This window comes from Vulpes lagopus, chromosome 6 (genome assembly GCF_018345385.1).
Source record: "Vulpes lagopus strain Blue_001 chromosome 6, ASM1834538v1, whole genome shotgun sequence".
Lineage (NCBI taxonomy): Eukaryota > Metazoa > Chordata > Mammalia > Carnivora > Canidae > Vulpes > Vulpes lagopus.
In genome coordinates, this window is record NC_054829.1 from 102,393,988 (window position 1) to 102,409,823 (window position 15,836).

General features: G+C 37.4%; 1 protein-coding gene across 1 annotated transcript in view; it reads left to right on the top strand.

The window, feature by feature from the left end:
* Nucleotides 1-15,836, top strand: part of ARHGEF38 (Rho guanine nucleotide exchange factor 38) — a 123,454-nt gene that overhangs the window by 45,109 nt on the left and 62,509 nt on the right. The window contains exon 3 of the mRNA XM_041757691.1: nucleotides 11,579-11,702. Within this exon, the coding sequence (XP_041613625.1) occupies nucleotides 11,579-11,702 (124 nt within the window). The remainder of the gene's footprint in view (nucleotides 1-11,578; nucleotides 11,703-15,836) is intronic.

Genomic DNA, 15,836 nt, shown 5'->3' on the forward strand with positions numbered 1-15,836 from the left:
GAAATCCTTCTAGATTATAAAACAAATGTAGGGGAAAGCCAACTAAATCCTTCTTTCACTTCCCTGTCCTACTTAATCTAGTCCCTTCTCCCATATGGTCTAGCAGTTCCTGAAGTCAAACTCCTCAGTCACAGGACTTCACAGACTTCAGAGGGCAGAGATCAAAGAAAGCTAGGCTGATAATATGAAAACAAAAGCTGCTCACAGAAAGTCAGAAAGCAGAGCATAAACAGGAATTCTGGTCATTATATCACCGTAAAAATGTGAGAAAATCAAAGCAACTCAAGCTAACTATAATTGAGATGCTGGGACCAATGACTCAGAGAAATACATTTGAATTGCTGATTCTTCCTCTTCTTGGCTTTTCTAAGCTAATGTGCTTATTTTAAAATCTTATACTCTTGCTGGAAGTCTGCTTTAAATATCAATACACATATTTTTCAGTTAATTAAAATACTAATTTTCATGGTTAATGAAAAATCCCATGATCTAAATGGCCACACCTTTATTTATTTTTTTAATCAAAGACTTAGTTTTCATCCCCTTTGTAAAACTCAAACACTTATTACATAATGAGTCATTGTTATCCCATGATAAGGTTAGATACTTGAAATCATATTAGAAAAGTCAGAAAAAAAAATCAATGACTTTTTAAAAACTTTTAAAAACATTTATTAGTAAAGGAAGTTTCTTGGGGCACCAGGCTGGCTCAGTAGGTGGAGCATGCAACTCTTGATATTGGGGTTGTGAGTTTGAGCCCCATGTTGGGTATAGAGCTTACTTAAAAAAATAAAAAAATAGAAAGAATAGTTTTTCTGTGCTGGTGAAGATTATAGTTATGCAGTGTTAAATTTAAAAATAAAAATCACACAAGTAAAAAATGGTGCTGCCAACCACAAAGTGACTGCATTAATATATAATATGTAACTGGCCTCTTCCTCAAGTACGGACAGAGTCATCACTGTTCACTTTCCTATTTTCCTTGGGAGGGAATTTTCTGTCTTGTCATCTTGGAAGGCTGTCAGATTGGATTCAGATTTAGTTGGGTATGGAACTGATATATCAATATTCTAGTATGTGAAAATTCTTTTTATGGGTAGGAAAACTCTTATCTTTGTTCAGAAAACCTCGCTCAGCTCAAAAAATGAGGGATTTTTTTTAATCCTTGTATTACAGTTTTATGTTGGAAGCTTTCCTCTGTGTTGTTACATTTATAAGCACCTCATAAGCTCCATTTTTAGAGCAACTTCAGTTTTCTCTAATTTTTATAATCTATATTTCTGATCAAAACCTGCTGGGCTAAGTGAGGAGATAAATGAATGAATTTTCCAGTTCAGTGCAGAGATTGGAACATCCAGAATTGAAAAAAGAAAAGAAAAGAAAAAAGAGAGATGTGATAGACAGATGTTGTAATATCTAGGAAAGTCATCCCTTCAGCCTGGGTAGCATGATCTTGTGCTCATCACCTCATTTCTCAGAACTGAGTTGCATAAACCACTATTTTAATTTGCTTTTATTTGTGAAGATAAACAACAAAAATTCAGTGGCTATAATTATTATAATGATTCTATAAACCTCGAAATGAAATGCCAGAGATGGTGGAGAGCTTTGCTTAGGCAGAGATCAATATGACTGTGCAAATCAGTACAGGGCCATAAATCTTGTACTCCAAAGACTGTGCTGGGTCAGAAAGAAAGCACATATTGGGGAAACAAGTATTTATTAGTAAGCACTGATTTAAGGCACTTTGGATACAGACAAGGTTGATGATTACATGAATTAATTAATTAATTAATTTTAGACTATTTAGAATATATAAAGACATGTGAAACTCATTCTTACCATTGAAGACTAAGGATCCCTAGTTAGAGGTGACAAGACTCACAGCTATGAAAAGATAATGTGTAATGCAAAGCAATAATTGATAAGTGCAGACAATAAGTGCTATTGGAGTTCACGGAAGGGACAGATCACTTTCAGACAGATTAACTAGGCAATATTTCATGAAGAATGTGGTATTTTAGTTGAAAATGCAAATGAAAAGATTAAATGTTTGTCAAGTGTCTATTGCATACAATGCCTCTGCTGAGTTCTGCATGGGAATCAAGGAAATTTATGTCATAGTCCTGCCCTAGAAGAGTTTATAACCTGGTCAAGAAAATGACTTATAAACACATAAAAAGCCAAATAACAATTAAAGATATATTTCAAGGCGATGCTAGAAATGATCACAACAGAAGGTGGTTCATGATTAGTTATGCTAATTAGTTATGCAGCAAACAATTGCTTTAGACATTATCAGAAAGAGACACTCACTTCCCTGGCCTCTTAACAGCATTTGATAGAAAAATTTTCTTTTTCTGCCTCCCAAGACTCCACATAAATCTGGTTTCCTCATACTACTCCAACTTCTGTAAACACCAAACTAGATCAAGGCTCAGCCTGTGGCCCTCTTCTCTTTTTTGTCTACATTCACTCTATGGAGGATCTGATTCAGTTTCATGCCATTAAATCCCACCTACATGCTAATGGTTGACAAATGTTTATCTCCAGCCTAGATGTTTTCCCTGAAAGTATGTTGAGCTTATAGCCAACTCCCCAGTCAAATCTCTATGTCATGGTCTACAAAGTGTCTCCAATTTAACATTAGTCCAAAGATGAACTCCTAAATTTCTCTTTAAAATGTGCTCACTGTGCAGTCTTTCCCACCTTGGTAGATGGCAGCTTTGTTCTTCCAGGTGCTTAAGCAAAAAACCCTGGTGTTAACCTTGACTTTTCTTTCTCTTAAACTCCATATTGGATCTACTATCAAATTCTGTTAGCTCTGCCTTCAAAATTTATGCAGAATTAGACCACTTCTCACCTCCTCCATTACTTCCACTCTGATTCAAGAACCCGTCAGTAACCACCTACCTGCCTCATGACCCATCTCTCTTTTTCCATCCTTGTCTCAAATGGGCAGTGTGATTCTTCTAAAAATATCAGTCAGATCATGTTCCTTTTCTACTCAAAACCTTCCAATAGCTTTTCATCTCATTCTGATTAAGCTTAACATTCTTATGATGACCTATGAGGGTTTACATAAGCTGAAGCTGATTCCTTCAGCTCTCCTATTTCTACATTTTGGCTTTCTCCGTGTTCAATGAACAAACCAGGAACACAATTGTTTCAAGCCCTTTGCTCTTTTCTTTGCCTTGAATGTCCTTCCCCTAGAAAACTTCATGGCTTGCTCCTTCTCCTCCATCATGTTTTCACCCAGTAAAACATTCCTTGGTCACTTCACTCTGTCTTATACTGCATTCCCTCAGAAGCAGCTCCAAATAAAAAGCATTTTAGACTGAGTCATTTATTTGAGAGATGATCCCCCTGAAATAGCAGTAAAGAAATAACGAAATGAAACAGAGAAGAAAAAGAAGACAATACAGAGTCTATTCAGAAACAGATTGTTTCTGAAACTCACTGGGGCTCATATCCCATTGGCGGCTCTAAGGCACAACACAGAACACACCTCAGAGTTGTGTCATGTGAAGGGTATTAATCCATCAATTCCTGTTAGTCATTGTTTGAGAGATGAGTGATGTTTCTGGAAGTGTTCATTCCCAACATCCTGGACTTCTCTGTGTGTAGACAGAGCAGGAATCTGTGGTCAGAGAAAACTTTTAGATAGAGAATCAAAGATACTAGCAGCAGGAAGCCCTCCAATGTATGTAAGAACATTTAGGACCAAGGGGATTTGAGTAAGGCATTTCCAGTGCTTCAGCTTTTCCCAAGTTCCCCATCTCCCTTTCTTTGCTTTATTTTGTCCCTATAGCATAAACCCTAGCTATATACCATATATTTTTCTTATTTATCTCTTTTACTTATCTCCTTTAAGAGGCATGGATTTTTGTCTCATTTGCTCGTGGCTGTATACCCAAGACCTAATACAGTGTCTCAGACATGAACAGAAATAATTGCTTTTGACTCTTTATGAATGACTTCAGGTTGTGTGAATGGCCTGGGAAGTTCTGGAGAAGGGATAGAATCTATACCAAATAAACACTGGTTAAGCAAAGGCATGGTCAGGAGAGCAGTACAAGAGCCCGAGAGTTGCAGGCACAGAAGTTGTAAGTGAGCTAGCACATGGCAAGTGTGAGGACAAGCCATTCCTTTTGATTGGGGCAGATGGTTCTTATAAAATAAAAATAATCAGAGTAAGACAAGATAGTCTTGGCCAGACAAAACTGTCAATCTGAGGAATCTGGAGTCTTTCTGTAGGCAACTGGGAAGAACTGAATGTTTTAAAGGAAGAGAATTCAGGATGCCTGGGTGGCTCAGTGGTTGAATGTCTGCCTTTGGCTTGGGCGTGATTCTGGAGTTTTGGGATCGAGTCCCACATTGGGCTCCCCTCAGGGAGCCTGCCTCTCCTTCTGCTTATGTCTTTGCCTCTCTCTGTGTGTCTCTCATGAATAAATAAATAAATAAAATCTTTTTTAAAAATGAAGAGAGTTCATCATGGTTGTAAACCTCATTAAATGTATGGTTATGAAAGGCTGAAAGTATCAGGCAAGCTAATTTGGAGAACCAGGAATAAAGATGAGTTTAGAGGCTTTTTTAGAGGCACAAAGTAGAACCTGGTAGAGTTCTATGGAGTCACAAGAAAAGGCTCACAGGAGATAATGTGGTTAAACTATTGATATCCAGAGACCAAGTGACCCAAGAGTGAATTTGTCATGACCTTGAGGTTTGGAGTCTGGAATTCGGTGGTTCAGTCACTACATAGAGTGCCCTTTCTCACAGGCCCCGGGAATTTCTTAAATTTGACCAGTCTCTGGCCTGACTTTCCCTCACCTCTGCTTTTCCTCTGGCACAAGCTGAATGAGATCTCTGTCCCAGAATCCCAACTTCATTTTCTGCCAAGAAATTGACATCTCTGATAGAGGTCCGTCCACATTATGTCTTCTGGCCTGGAATGTTTCCAGGTAGTTATCGGGTAAGTTGGGCATTTAGCTGCAAGATTAGTCCTAAGACTTGCTGTCTGGCCATGATATTGATTCAATTTGTAGTTTGACTCAATTAGCCAGTTTAGAATCTAGTTTCACAGCAGGAAATCTCACACACACAAATCAGTAGTTTTGAGAAACCTGATGAAATAATGGCTAGTTTACCCTGAAAAGCTTTGTAATCTAGAAGCCAACTGTCTGAGTAAATGCCCTGGTAATTAGATAATTATCCTAGCCCTGTGGTTGCCAGGGCCTTCTGCCAACATCCTCTCTTCCTCTTGCTGCAATTTCTGTCTCACAAGCCTTTCCTTCTCAATTGTCTCACTAAAAAATAAAACAAGACCTGGTTCTTTACTCTCAGAAAGGCCCCATTGGGTTTCCACTTCTTGTAGGTTTTTACATTTTTTCAGCTTTCCTCCATCTTCCTCTTATTTTTTACAGTTAGCGTCTTAATATCATTTGGCTTATAGCTTCCAAGATTAATAATGGGGCAAATTAATCTAGGGAACACACCTAGGTCTCTTCATAATACTGTGCATGGAAATGCCTTATAGAAGGGGTGCATGGGACCAGTGTTCTGTTAGATGGAGCCAGATCATGTTCAAGGTGGATTTTCTCAATATTAATTCTAATTAAGGGCATGATATTGGAACCTATGTTGAACCTAGATTTACTGCATCAAATAGAAACCTTGAAGTCTTGTCCAGAAACAGTTTCCAGAGAAATATTTGACTGATGGTAATCACCATGACCTGCAAAATCAATGCTATTTATTGTCTTCTCTCTTCTACAATTGTCGTGTGTGTTTGTAATTCTAAAATTGTGTGATTTTGATCACCAAAATAGAAGCTTAAAAAGATATTTCTAAATTGAGGTCAGGACAGTAATACCCAATTGAGGGCTTTTAATCCACTGGTTATTAGAAGAAAAACAATGTTTGTAGTTGCTGCTATAATTCACCAAGACTTGCTAAAAGCCTTAAGAAATACTAACAACTTTAGCTCAGTAGTTATACTTATGCAGTTTATCAGATGGAAATAATCATGTGTGTAAACCAGGTTTTAGCTAGGAGAGCTGCTTATAATAATGAAAGTGACATTCTATTTAGATTTCAAAGATTTAGTGACTGGTTAAATAAAGTATTTCTACATAATGTTGACATTAAAAATGGTGCAACTGAGGAAGATTAATGACATAAAAAGATGTTCCTGTTAAAGTTTAAATAAGACAAATTTTATTTTAAAGATTTTATTTTTATTTATTTATTTTTTTAAGATTGTATTTATTTTTTCATGAGAGACACAGAGAGAGAGGCAGAGACACAGGCAGAGGGAGAAGCAGGCTCCATGCAGAGAGCCCGATCTGGGACTCGATCCCAGGACCCAGGGATCATGACCTGGGCCGAAGGCGGTGCTAAACCGCAGAGCCACCCAGGCGTCCCAGATTTTATTTGTATTTAGTTGAGAGAGAGAGAGACCACAAGCAGGGGAAGCAGCAGAGGGAGGGGGAGAAGCAGGCTCCCCACTAAGCAGAGAGCCCCACATGGGGTTCCGTCCCAGGACCCTGAGACCATGATCTGAGCCTAAAGCAGATGCTTAACCAACTGAGCCACCCAGGCACCCCTAAAAAAGACAAAATTTAAAAAATTATTTGAAGTATATGAATCTTTTGTGCAGATGCACACACTGAGAGAGAGAAAAATAATTTTAGCAGGACATACCTCAGAGTATCAGTGGTTCTTGCCATGCAGTAGAATTCTAGGTGATTGTGTTGTCTTTCATTTACTTATCTGCCCATCTTTAATTTTCTACAATGAACATGAACTACTTTTATAATAATAGTGGGGTTTTTTTAAGAGTTTGTTCCTAGATTTCTTTTCAATATTCACCTTTAAAGGTGTCTGTGGTTGGAGGTCTGCATGACACCTAAGAATGTTTAGTTATTCTTCCTGTGACTGGGTTGTAGACTGAATGTCCCAGGGCTCATTAAACAGAAAACAATAAACAGGCATTTCCCAAGTGTAAACTCAGGGGAAATTTGGCCTTTGTCAGCAAATTTTCCAGGTATACAAATAACCAAACCTAGTACAACAGTTGGGCTTTGTAGATAAAATTAAGTAGAAAGTTATAAAAGATCCACTTCATGTGATATTTTTAACAATAAAATGAGGTGATTTTGATTTGTCTTCTTCAAACCACTTTTGATCTTTTTATACTGTACTTGTTATTCAGAGCCCAGTAGAGTGATTATGAGGAACATTTATTGATGACTCCCACAGAGTAACTACATCATTTGAATTTAGTGATTAGATTCCATTTAAATGTTCAAACCTCTATTTGGTAACTAGGTATGTGCCTAGTAGTACATTAGATACAGTGGGGGTATTCAAATACCTCACAAAGACAAATGTCCTGGAGGAGCTCAGTTTTGACATAGAGACAGATAAATTAATAAATATCCCTGCATATATGGTGGGCTTCATAATCAGCATTGAGTCATGCAAAGAAAAAGTCATGGAAGCAAAGAAGAAGGAAACGTTAATTTTAATCAAAGGAGCAGGAATGTTTTCTTAAGAGGAAGTAAGATTTAGGGCTAGAAATAAAGAAAGTGTATTACTCCCTTGTTGGTTACAGGTAACAAATAAAAATCAAACTAACTTAAATAAAAAGGTGATTTATTAGCTTCTGTAATAAGGATGTCTTGCTTTAGGCAAGGGAAATCTAGGCTTAGCCTTCCCTCTCTCTCTATTGACTTGATCAGAAACTTTCCACAAAAGATGGCTGCTAAACATGGAAACTTACATACTTAAGACTTACAATCCAGGCCTTTCTGTTTCCCAACAACCATTCATTAAAAATCAGGGAAGTTTCTCATTGGCTCTGCTTGGGAAACTGCCCATTCTGGGCCAATCCTTAGGGCCAGCTAGGTCACATGCCCACCCTGCAGGGAGTGGGGAAGAGGGTAGGCATCATAATTGACAATTCCATCAGATCAGATAGAGTTAGGCACCTGGAGCGTCCCCCCCCAAAGAAAGCAACAGAGAGGACAGAGAGATGGGCAAAACTACTGGACGAACACTATCTTTACCATCTTCATTTCAGACAAGTAGAATGTTGCAAGGTAACATGAGGGCAAAGCATTTGCGAGCAAAAGGGAGAGCTCAGGCTAGGATGTGAATGCAGGAAAATGCAAGGAATGTTTTGAACACAGTGGGTGTAAGGTGCTGGTGGGGTACCAAGTAATTCTACACCAGTGATTATGACCTCTGATTTGATAAAATGTTATAGGTATGTTTTCCTTTACTTGGATATTTATACCTGGGGAGTTTTGCATACATGAAACTGTAAGTTCAGCATTATTTAAGTGTAATGAGAACTTGCCATTTGAAGCATATCCTGTGATGAATATGTTTGTAAAGCATTCAGTTGCCACCAGAAACACTAACCTTTAATTTTTCTGTTTTGTACTTTTAAATTATTATGTATTGGCTTTGCTTAAGATAATGTATACTTAGACTAAATCTTTTTTCCAAAAAATAAATTTTAATCCATTTAAAATTTAACTCAACTTAAGCTTTTAGAGCATTGCCTGTTTCTAGTAAATGATTAATAAATGTATATAAATGCTCCTTTGAATTTATATCAATAATTATAAAGTCATCTACCAGTTTTAAAAGCCTATTTGGATCAGACATTTGTTTGTTCCTGGCAAAGCAATAACTGAATGAAAATTTATTTTATGATTCACAGAATCCCCAGGGGCCCAGGGTGATACAGGCCAATTGATGTCTTAATCCTTTCTGTCCTTCAAAAAGAATGACAGTGATACTATATTTTTGTTCCTTAGTATTTGCTACATTGAACTAAGATTATAGATAGAATATAGAATTAAATCCTTGCAAGATGAATTTAAAATCTAAATTAGACAGATATGCAAGATTCTGACCTTGAGAAATAAATTGTAGAAGTGACAACCTAGTGAAAAACTCAGAAACAAACCAAAAAATCTAGGGATGGCAAAATATTCTATCAGTATTTGCTGGTAATGGACTAAAGTATAGGATTGAAAGGTCAATTTCCAGTTCCAGTTCTCTCCTGCACTTCATAATTTTGAGCATGGCACCTCTCTTCACTCCATATGAACTTCTCTATCTTCAAACTAGTTCATATCTCACAGAGAAGCTGCAGTGATATATGAAATAATAAATACAAAGTATTTAAATTTTTCAGAATAACATTTTCACAACAAAATGAAATAATTTCAAAATGAAATAATAATAAACTGTATCAATTACAAAAGCAAGCAAATTGAGAAAGAAATTTTTTATTAGAAGGATTCATTTCAAAATATGATTTTAAGAAAAATTCAACCAGGACATCAAAATGACCCAATCTGGGGCCACCTGGGTGGCTCAGAGGGTTGAGTGTCTGACCCTTGGTTTTGGCTCAGGTTGTGATCTCAGGGTCATGAGATGGAGCACTGAGTCAGCCTCTAACCCTCAGCATGGAGTCTGCTTAGGACTCTCTCTCTCTCTCTCTCTCTCTCTCCTTCTACCTCTTTCCAAAAAACTTGATTCATATACAATTTTTGGAAGACATATTTTTCACTATGCAAATTTACCCCATTGCAATTTAATTAAAACCCAATGCATAAGACCATTCCTTAGAATAAATAATGTGTTAAATCAGTGGTACTCAGAAATATGTGACATTTTTAACTATTTAAAAATATAATTTAACAAGAAGAGTGATGTGACTGTTAATCTGCCCTTTTGATATTTTGTATAATATTAAATATATTTTGTAAAATAGAAATTGAAAGTCTTGGATATCCACAGATTTCAGACAAAAGAGCCATATGTGCCCTATCCAATTAAAATGAGTACTTAAAGGAATATTTTGTGAGATATTTAGATACCTTAGGAGCTAATAATGATTGCAATGTAATAATATAGTGTGGAGATATGGTTTCTTTTAGAATACATAAAAAGTTTTTTAAATTTAAAATTTTAAATATAAAATTAAATAATACTTAAAACATTGAAATAAACCCACTACATAGAATCACGTGGAATTTGATTACAAATGAGGCTGAGAGTTTTCTTGAGGACAAGACTGATGATAGGAAGGTGAGGAATTTCCCAAGATGGTTGGGAGGAATGTGGATAGCTAGATCATATTGCATAAAAAATAACTGACACAGTCACCAAATTTTAAACAAGGTGGAATGCGAAGCAATACTTCACATTTAATAACAAATTATCCTTATCAAAATAATATTTCTGTGGTATGGGGAATGACAGATGAGTCAACGCCAAATAAGGATCGAATAAAAAGATGAGCAACCTGCCTCCTCCCCCCACTCTCCTCACCACAGACTTAGCACACCCAAAGAGAAGATGCTGAGAGCCTGAGGAAGAAGCTAAGTGTCAATTTTCATCTGCAGATTCCTCCACATTTGCCTTTTCCCCTCTATCCCTTGTCCCTAAATTCCCTTAATTTCTTGGCCTCCTTTTTTGGTCCTTAGCTGAACTCGCTGTCTCTCTCACTCCTAATATGCTGATCTGGTCTGGAACCAGCAACACTGCTTTCCACCTGTGAAGCCCTTCCATTACTTGATGATTGATGACTGATTATATATCTATGACCTCACATATAGCAGTAAGCGATGGAAAAAGGCACCTACTCCTATTCCCTGTGGTAGCCCAGTAGAGCCTGTACTATCTCTTCATGAGCCAGCAAGACACTATTTGATTATGAAAGATAAGACTTAAACTCGAGAAAAAGATTTAGAATAAGATCCAGCAAAATGAGGACACATGTCTCACTTAGATAGGTTAGGGTGGTTGGCCATCCCTCTACTAATCATCCAGTGCCTATGACATAGTTTGGTTTCTATTACAATTCTTGATACATAGAAGGCCCTCAGGAAATATTTAATGAAGGAGAGATGAATGAATAAATAAAATATTATAAGCACCAGCTCTATCTAGGAATGATTATACTGGTTTTTGAGGCCATGCATGGGTTACAAAATATGATGAATCTTTAATTAGTAGAACATGTTTGGTGAAATTTCCATTCACATTTCTTTCAAGAAAAAAGGCAGGAAGCAACTCAGCACATCTACTTGTCATCGCTTTTAGAACATCTGTGGTTTTAAAACAGCTTTGAAAATAGTTACTTGCCTAGAGAAAGGTCTGACTTCTGCTGTATAAGCATTAAAGTGTTCTAAATTCATACACACTAGTACATACTCTCATAGATGGCAGTTAATAAAAATACTGATTAGGTGGCTTAAATCTTCATACTCTGGTTTTATAGGAATATGTATATGTGCATTTGACTCATTAAATACTTGGTCAAAATGAAGAAAAAGGCAGATGGAACAGATACAATATCTCCCTCCCCCCCCCTTTTCTTGCATGAAAAACTGCATATTTACTTTAAAAATCCCAAATAAGAATGTTTACTGCAGTGGTCAATGGAAGCAGCATGGGCTGGCATATAAAATGCTGACTGTTTAGCAGGAGAAAACATCCTAAATACAGTGTGTCTCTCTCCATCAGCTGGTGTTCAGTGTTTGTGTTTCTTCAGATTGATCGGCTGGATGTGGATAGCTTGTTTAGCAACATTGAATCTGTGCATCAGATATCAGCCAAGCTGCTGTCATTGTTGGAAGAGGCCACAACAGACGTGGAACCGGCCATGCAAGTAATCGGTATGTTTATTCTCTTCTCGAGTTCTACAATACAACAGGAAATAATATTTTAATAACCTCCCTGTGCTTTGGTTTTATGTTTCTGACTCACCAAGCTTCCCAGGAGATGTATAAATGCTAAACCCATCTTCAGGCTCATTGTAATTACACAAACTCTGTATTTGTCTTCAAATGGGTTTCTATCCATTTGCTGAAGTCCCACAGTAGCACTAAGCACACCATTTGCTTTTTAATTTTCAATCTTTCAACCTCTTTGCCTTCCAGATGTTCTCTCATTTTGTTTTATGGCTAACACTTACTCGATCCTTAAAGAATTAAATATTTAAATACTTTAATAGCTTTACTGATTTTAGTCACAGTGTTTTCCAGATCTTACACTTATGAATCCATTGACTTTGGGATTGTAAAATATTTTGCATGAAGGGTTTTTATAATTTATAAAACACACAAGTTCTACTTTTCCTTTTTTCTCCATATTATTTGCTTTCCAAATATATTTTTATTCTCAGTCATAGATTATTTCCTTACTCTGGTAAGATTTTGGAAAAAATACAAAGATCATTGAAAAAGCATTGAGCCAAATTTTTTTTTTTTATTCATTCTATTTCTTGGGAGTTCCAAAAGGAAAACTATTGTGGACTTATTGAAGGCAAAAGCCACATCAGGGTGCTATGGAGACTAAGACTTCTTTGAGGTTTTCTTTCTTTCTTTCTTTCTTTCTTTCTTTTTTTTGTATTTTTCTATTTCACATATAACATGCAATGTATGTTTCCTACAAAGATATTAAAATAAATCAGGAGTAGAAGAATAAAACACCTCCATCAATGCCACTATCTGTCATATAAATGATCACAGTTATCAGTTTGATGTGGATCAACTTTCTTTGAGACGTATACAGAGACACAAACACACACTCACACCTTATACTTTGTTCATTGTGTCTTTATTTGTTAATGGAAGTTAGAGTTTCAAAAATGAAATTGATCTTGGTTTGTATTTATGGAAGACCCAAAGCAAGACTGATTATAAATGCAAAGGTGAATCAACCTATTTGTAGTGTTTTATAGACAGAAAGGTCAGCTCACTCAAAAAGATTCTCCCATAGGAAGGGTTAAATTTAATCATTATTTGTGACTAAGTGCCCCTATTATGTACTGAATGTTTGTGTTCCCCTAAAATTCATACGTTGAACCCTAACCCTCAATGTAATGGTATTTGGAGGTGAGGCCTTTGGGAGGTAATTTGGGTTTAGATGAAGTCATAAGGGTGGGGGGCTCCCCCCATAATGGGATTAGCACACTTATAGGGAAAGAAAGAGACCAGTGTTCCCTGTCTCCCTCTTCACTATGTGAGGACACAAGAGGGCAGCTCCCTGCAAGCCAGGATGGAGGCCCTCACTAGGAACTGAATCTGCTGGCACTTGAATCTTGGACTTCTCAGCCTGCAGAAATGTGAGAAATAAATGTCTATTATGTAAGCCCTTCCACCCTTCAGTCTTTTGTTATGGCAGCCAGAGCTAACGAAGTCTTCAATAAGCTGTAGATATGTTTTCTAAAGGAAGGACTCTATTCATTATTACTTTAGTGTGGATTCATTGGCCATTTATTAATTCACTCAATGAATAGTTATTAAATAGCAGCATATATAAAGGTACTGAGTGGCATTGTGAGGTATCAAAAGATGAAAAAGATCATTCTGTCCTTCAAAAGTTTGCCATTGAAAAGCTCCTTGTATTGAAGGTATTTGTGTAATACACCATCAGACTATTTTCTACACTACTGGACAACTTCAGAGGATAAAAAGAATATTTCTAGATGGGGAATCATAGAAGGACCCTTGAAGATATAACTTGGGCTTGCAGTTAGTCCAGATTTCAACAAGTGAGGTCCAGGTCTAAAAAACTAAGTGAAAGCAACAGCATGAACAAAAGCATGAACAGCAAATGTCAAATGGCTAGCATGCTTAGGAAATGGCGAGAGATAAAGCCAAACAGGAGTGAAGGATAAATCTGAAGCAGAACTGAATCAGAAATGAATCTGGGGGCGTCTGTGTGGCTCAGTTGGTTAAGCATCTGCCTTTGGCTCAGGTCATGGTCTCAGGGTCCTGGGATCAAGCCCTGCATCAGGCTCCCAGCTCAGCGGGGAGCCTGCTTCTACCTCTTCTCTCTGCTCATGCTCTCTTTCTCTATCTCTCTCTCTCTCTCACTGTGTCTGTTTCTCTCAAATAAAATCTTGGGAAAAAAAATTAAATGAATCTATAGATGCACCTGGGTAGCTCTTGGTTTCAGCTCATGTCCTGATCTCATGGATTATGAGATCAAGCCCCAACTGGGCTCTGTGCTCAGTGTGGAGTCTGCTTGAAGAGTCTCTCCCTCTGCCCCTTCCCCTACTCTCACAGGAGCAAGTGGACTTTCTCTAAATAAATCTTTAAAAAGAAGAAATGCATCTGTAAGTGTAGAATAGAGACAGACTATACTTGGAATCAAATTTGGAATTTACTCTACAGGTACTGAGGAGCCATTAAAAGATTTTTCAGCAAGGGTGTGATGAGACATACAAGTTTCTGGAGAAGGAAAACTATGGTAAGTATGAAGAGAATGGATAGAAGGAGAAAATGAGTCCTAGACTAGTAAATAGGTGGTTATAAATAATGCAGGCATATGGTCACAAGTATCTAAGCTAAGGTGGATACAGTGAGAATAAAAAAGAAGGGTCAGATTCAAGAGAAATGTTGAATAAAGCATAAATAAGATTTAGGGGTAGTTTCATATGCTGGAGTCCAAGACAATTCCAGGCTTAAGGAGACAAATAACCTAATTTACCTAGAACATCCTGGTTATAGTCTATTGTTCTAGCATTCAGTCCAGTTTAGCCTTTGTTCTGGAATGTCTCCTTTTTAAGGAGGATCATTATTAATCAGTGTACTACAAGAGATTCAGGAAGACTTCTACATTGCACTCCAATTTCTAACTGGTCTCTCCTAATAGAATATAAGAGGCAGGTGTATTTAATAGAGTTCTCACCATAACACATGGTAAACTCTGAAAGACGGTCTATCTCTCCTATCCCAACCTTTTGAAGTACAGCAAGCACAGCACTGGCTGATAAAAAGATAACATTTGGGCATGAAGCTAACTGCTTCCTGTTTCAGTGGTGGCAGGAGATGTATCTGATGCTACAGATTCTGATGTCCATGGGTTATAGCAGCTAGTATGGCATGGCCTATGATGGGTGGCCCATGCTGTGACCTGTGAGAGGCATGAAGCCACCAGGATAACAGCCAGTGGGTTTTAGTGGGACATATAGGGAATTAAAGAGTAGATGTGGGGCACTTGTGTGGCTCGGAAGGTTAAGCGTCCTCCTTCGGCTTGGGTCATGATCTCAGAGTTCTGGGATTGAGCCCTGTGTTGGACTCCCTGTTCAGCAGAGTCTATTTCTCCCTCTCCCTCTGCACCCCCAGCTCATGCACACTCTCTCTCCCTATCTCTGTGTCAACTGAATAAATAAAATTTTTAAAAAAGATTAGATGTAAGTGAAATTGTTTGAGAAATAGAGGCTTTGCAGTTCTGCTACAGAGTATCTGGATACTGTTGCTACAATAATTTGGTAATTTATCTTATGATACAAATCCATAACTTTTTAATTATCTGGTTATGCTTACTTTGTTTTGCAATAAACCCTTTCAGAAGCAAGTGTTTAATCTATGCATGTTTAATAAAAATTAAGTATTGATTTTCTGTTGCTCAAGAAAGTTGATCATGAACACATAACACACAGCATACTCGCTATCCACAATGGGGTTCTTAATGCTATGACTGACCTGAAGACAAACAGAAGACAGAAATGGGCTGGAGAAGCAGCAATGCCTACACCAAATTTTAAAGCCTTGGCATTCGGCATTTGCTGACCATGCTTCTGTTCATGCTGCTACTTCTACTTGGAACCTTCTTCCTGACCTTCTTCCCACTTCCCACTTGGTGAAATCTTACCTATACTTTAAGCACAAGTGCATGTGGTTTAACACGTGCAGCTACAGAGGCGTGTTTACACCGAGCACTTCATGCAGCATGGCTTCATGAGGTCAAATGACAGTTATCCTAAATTAATCTCTTTATTTTTAATTCTGAGTTACCTT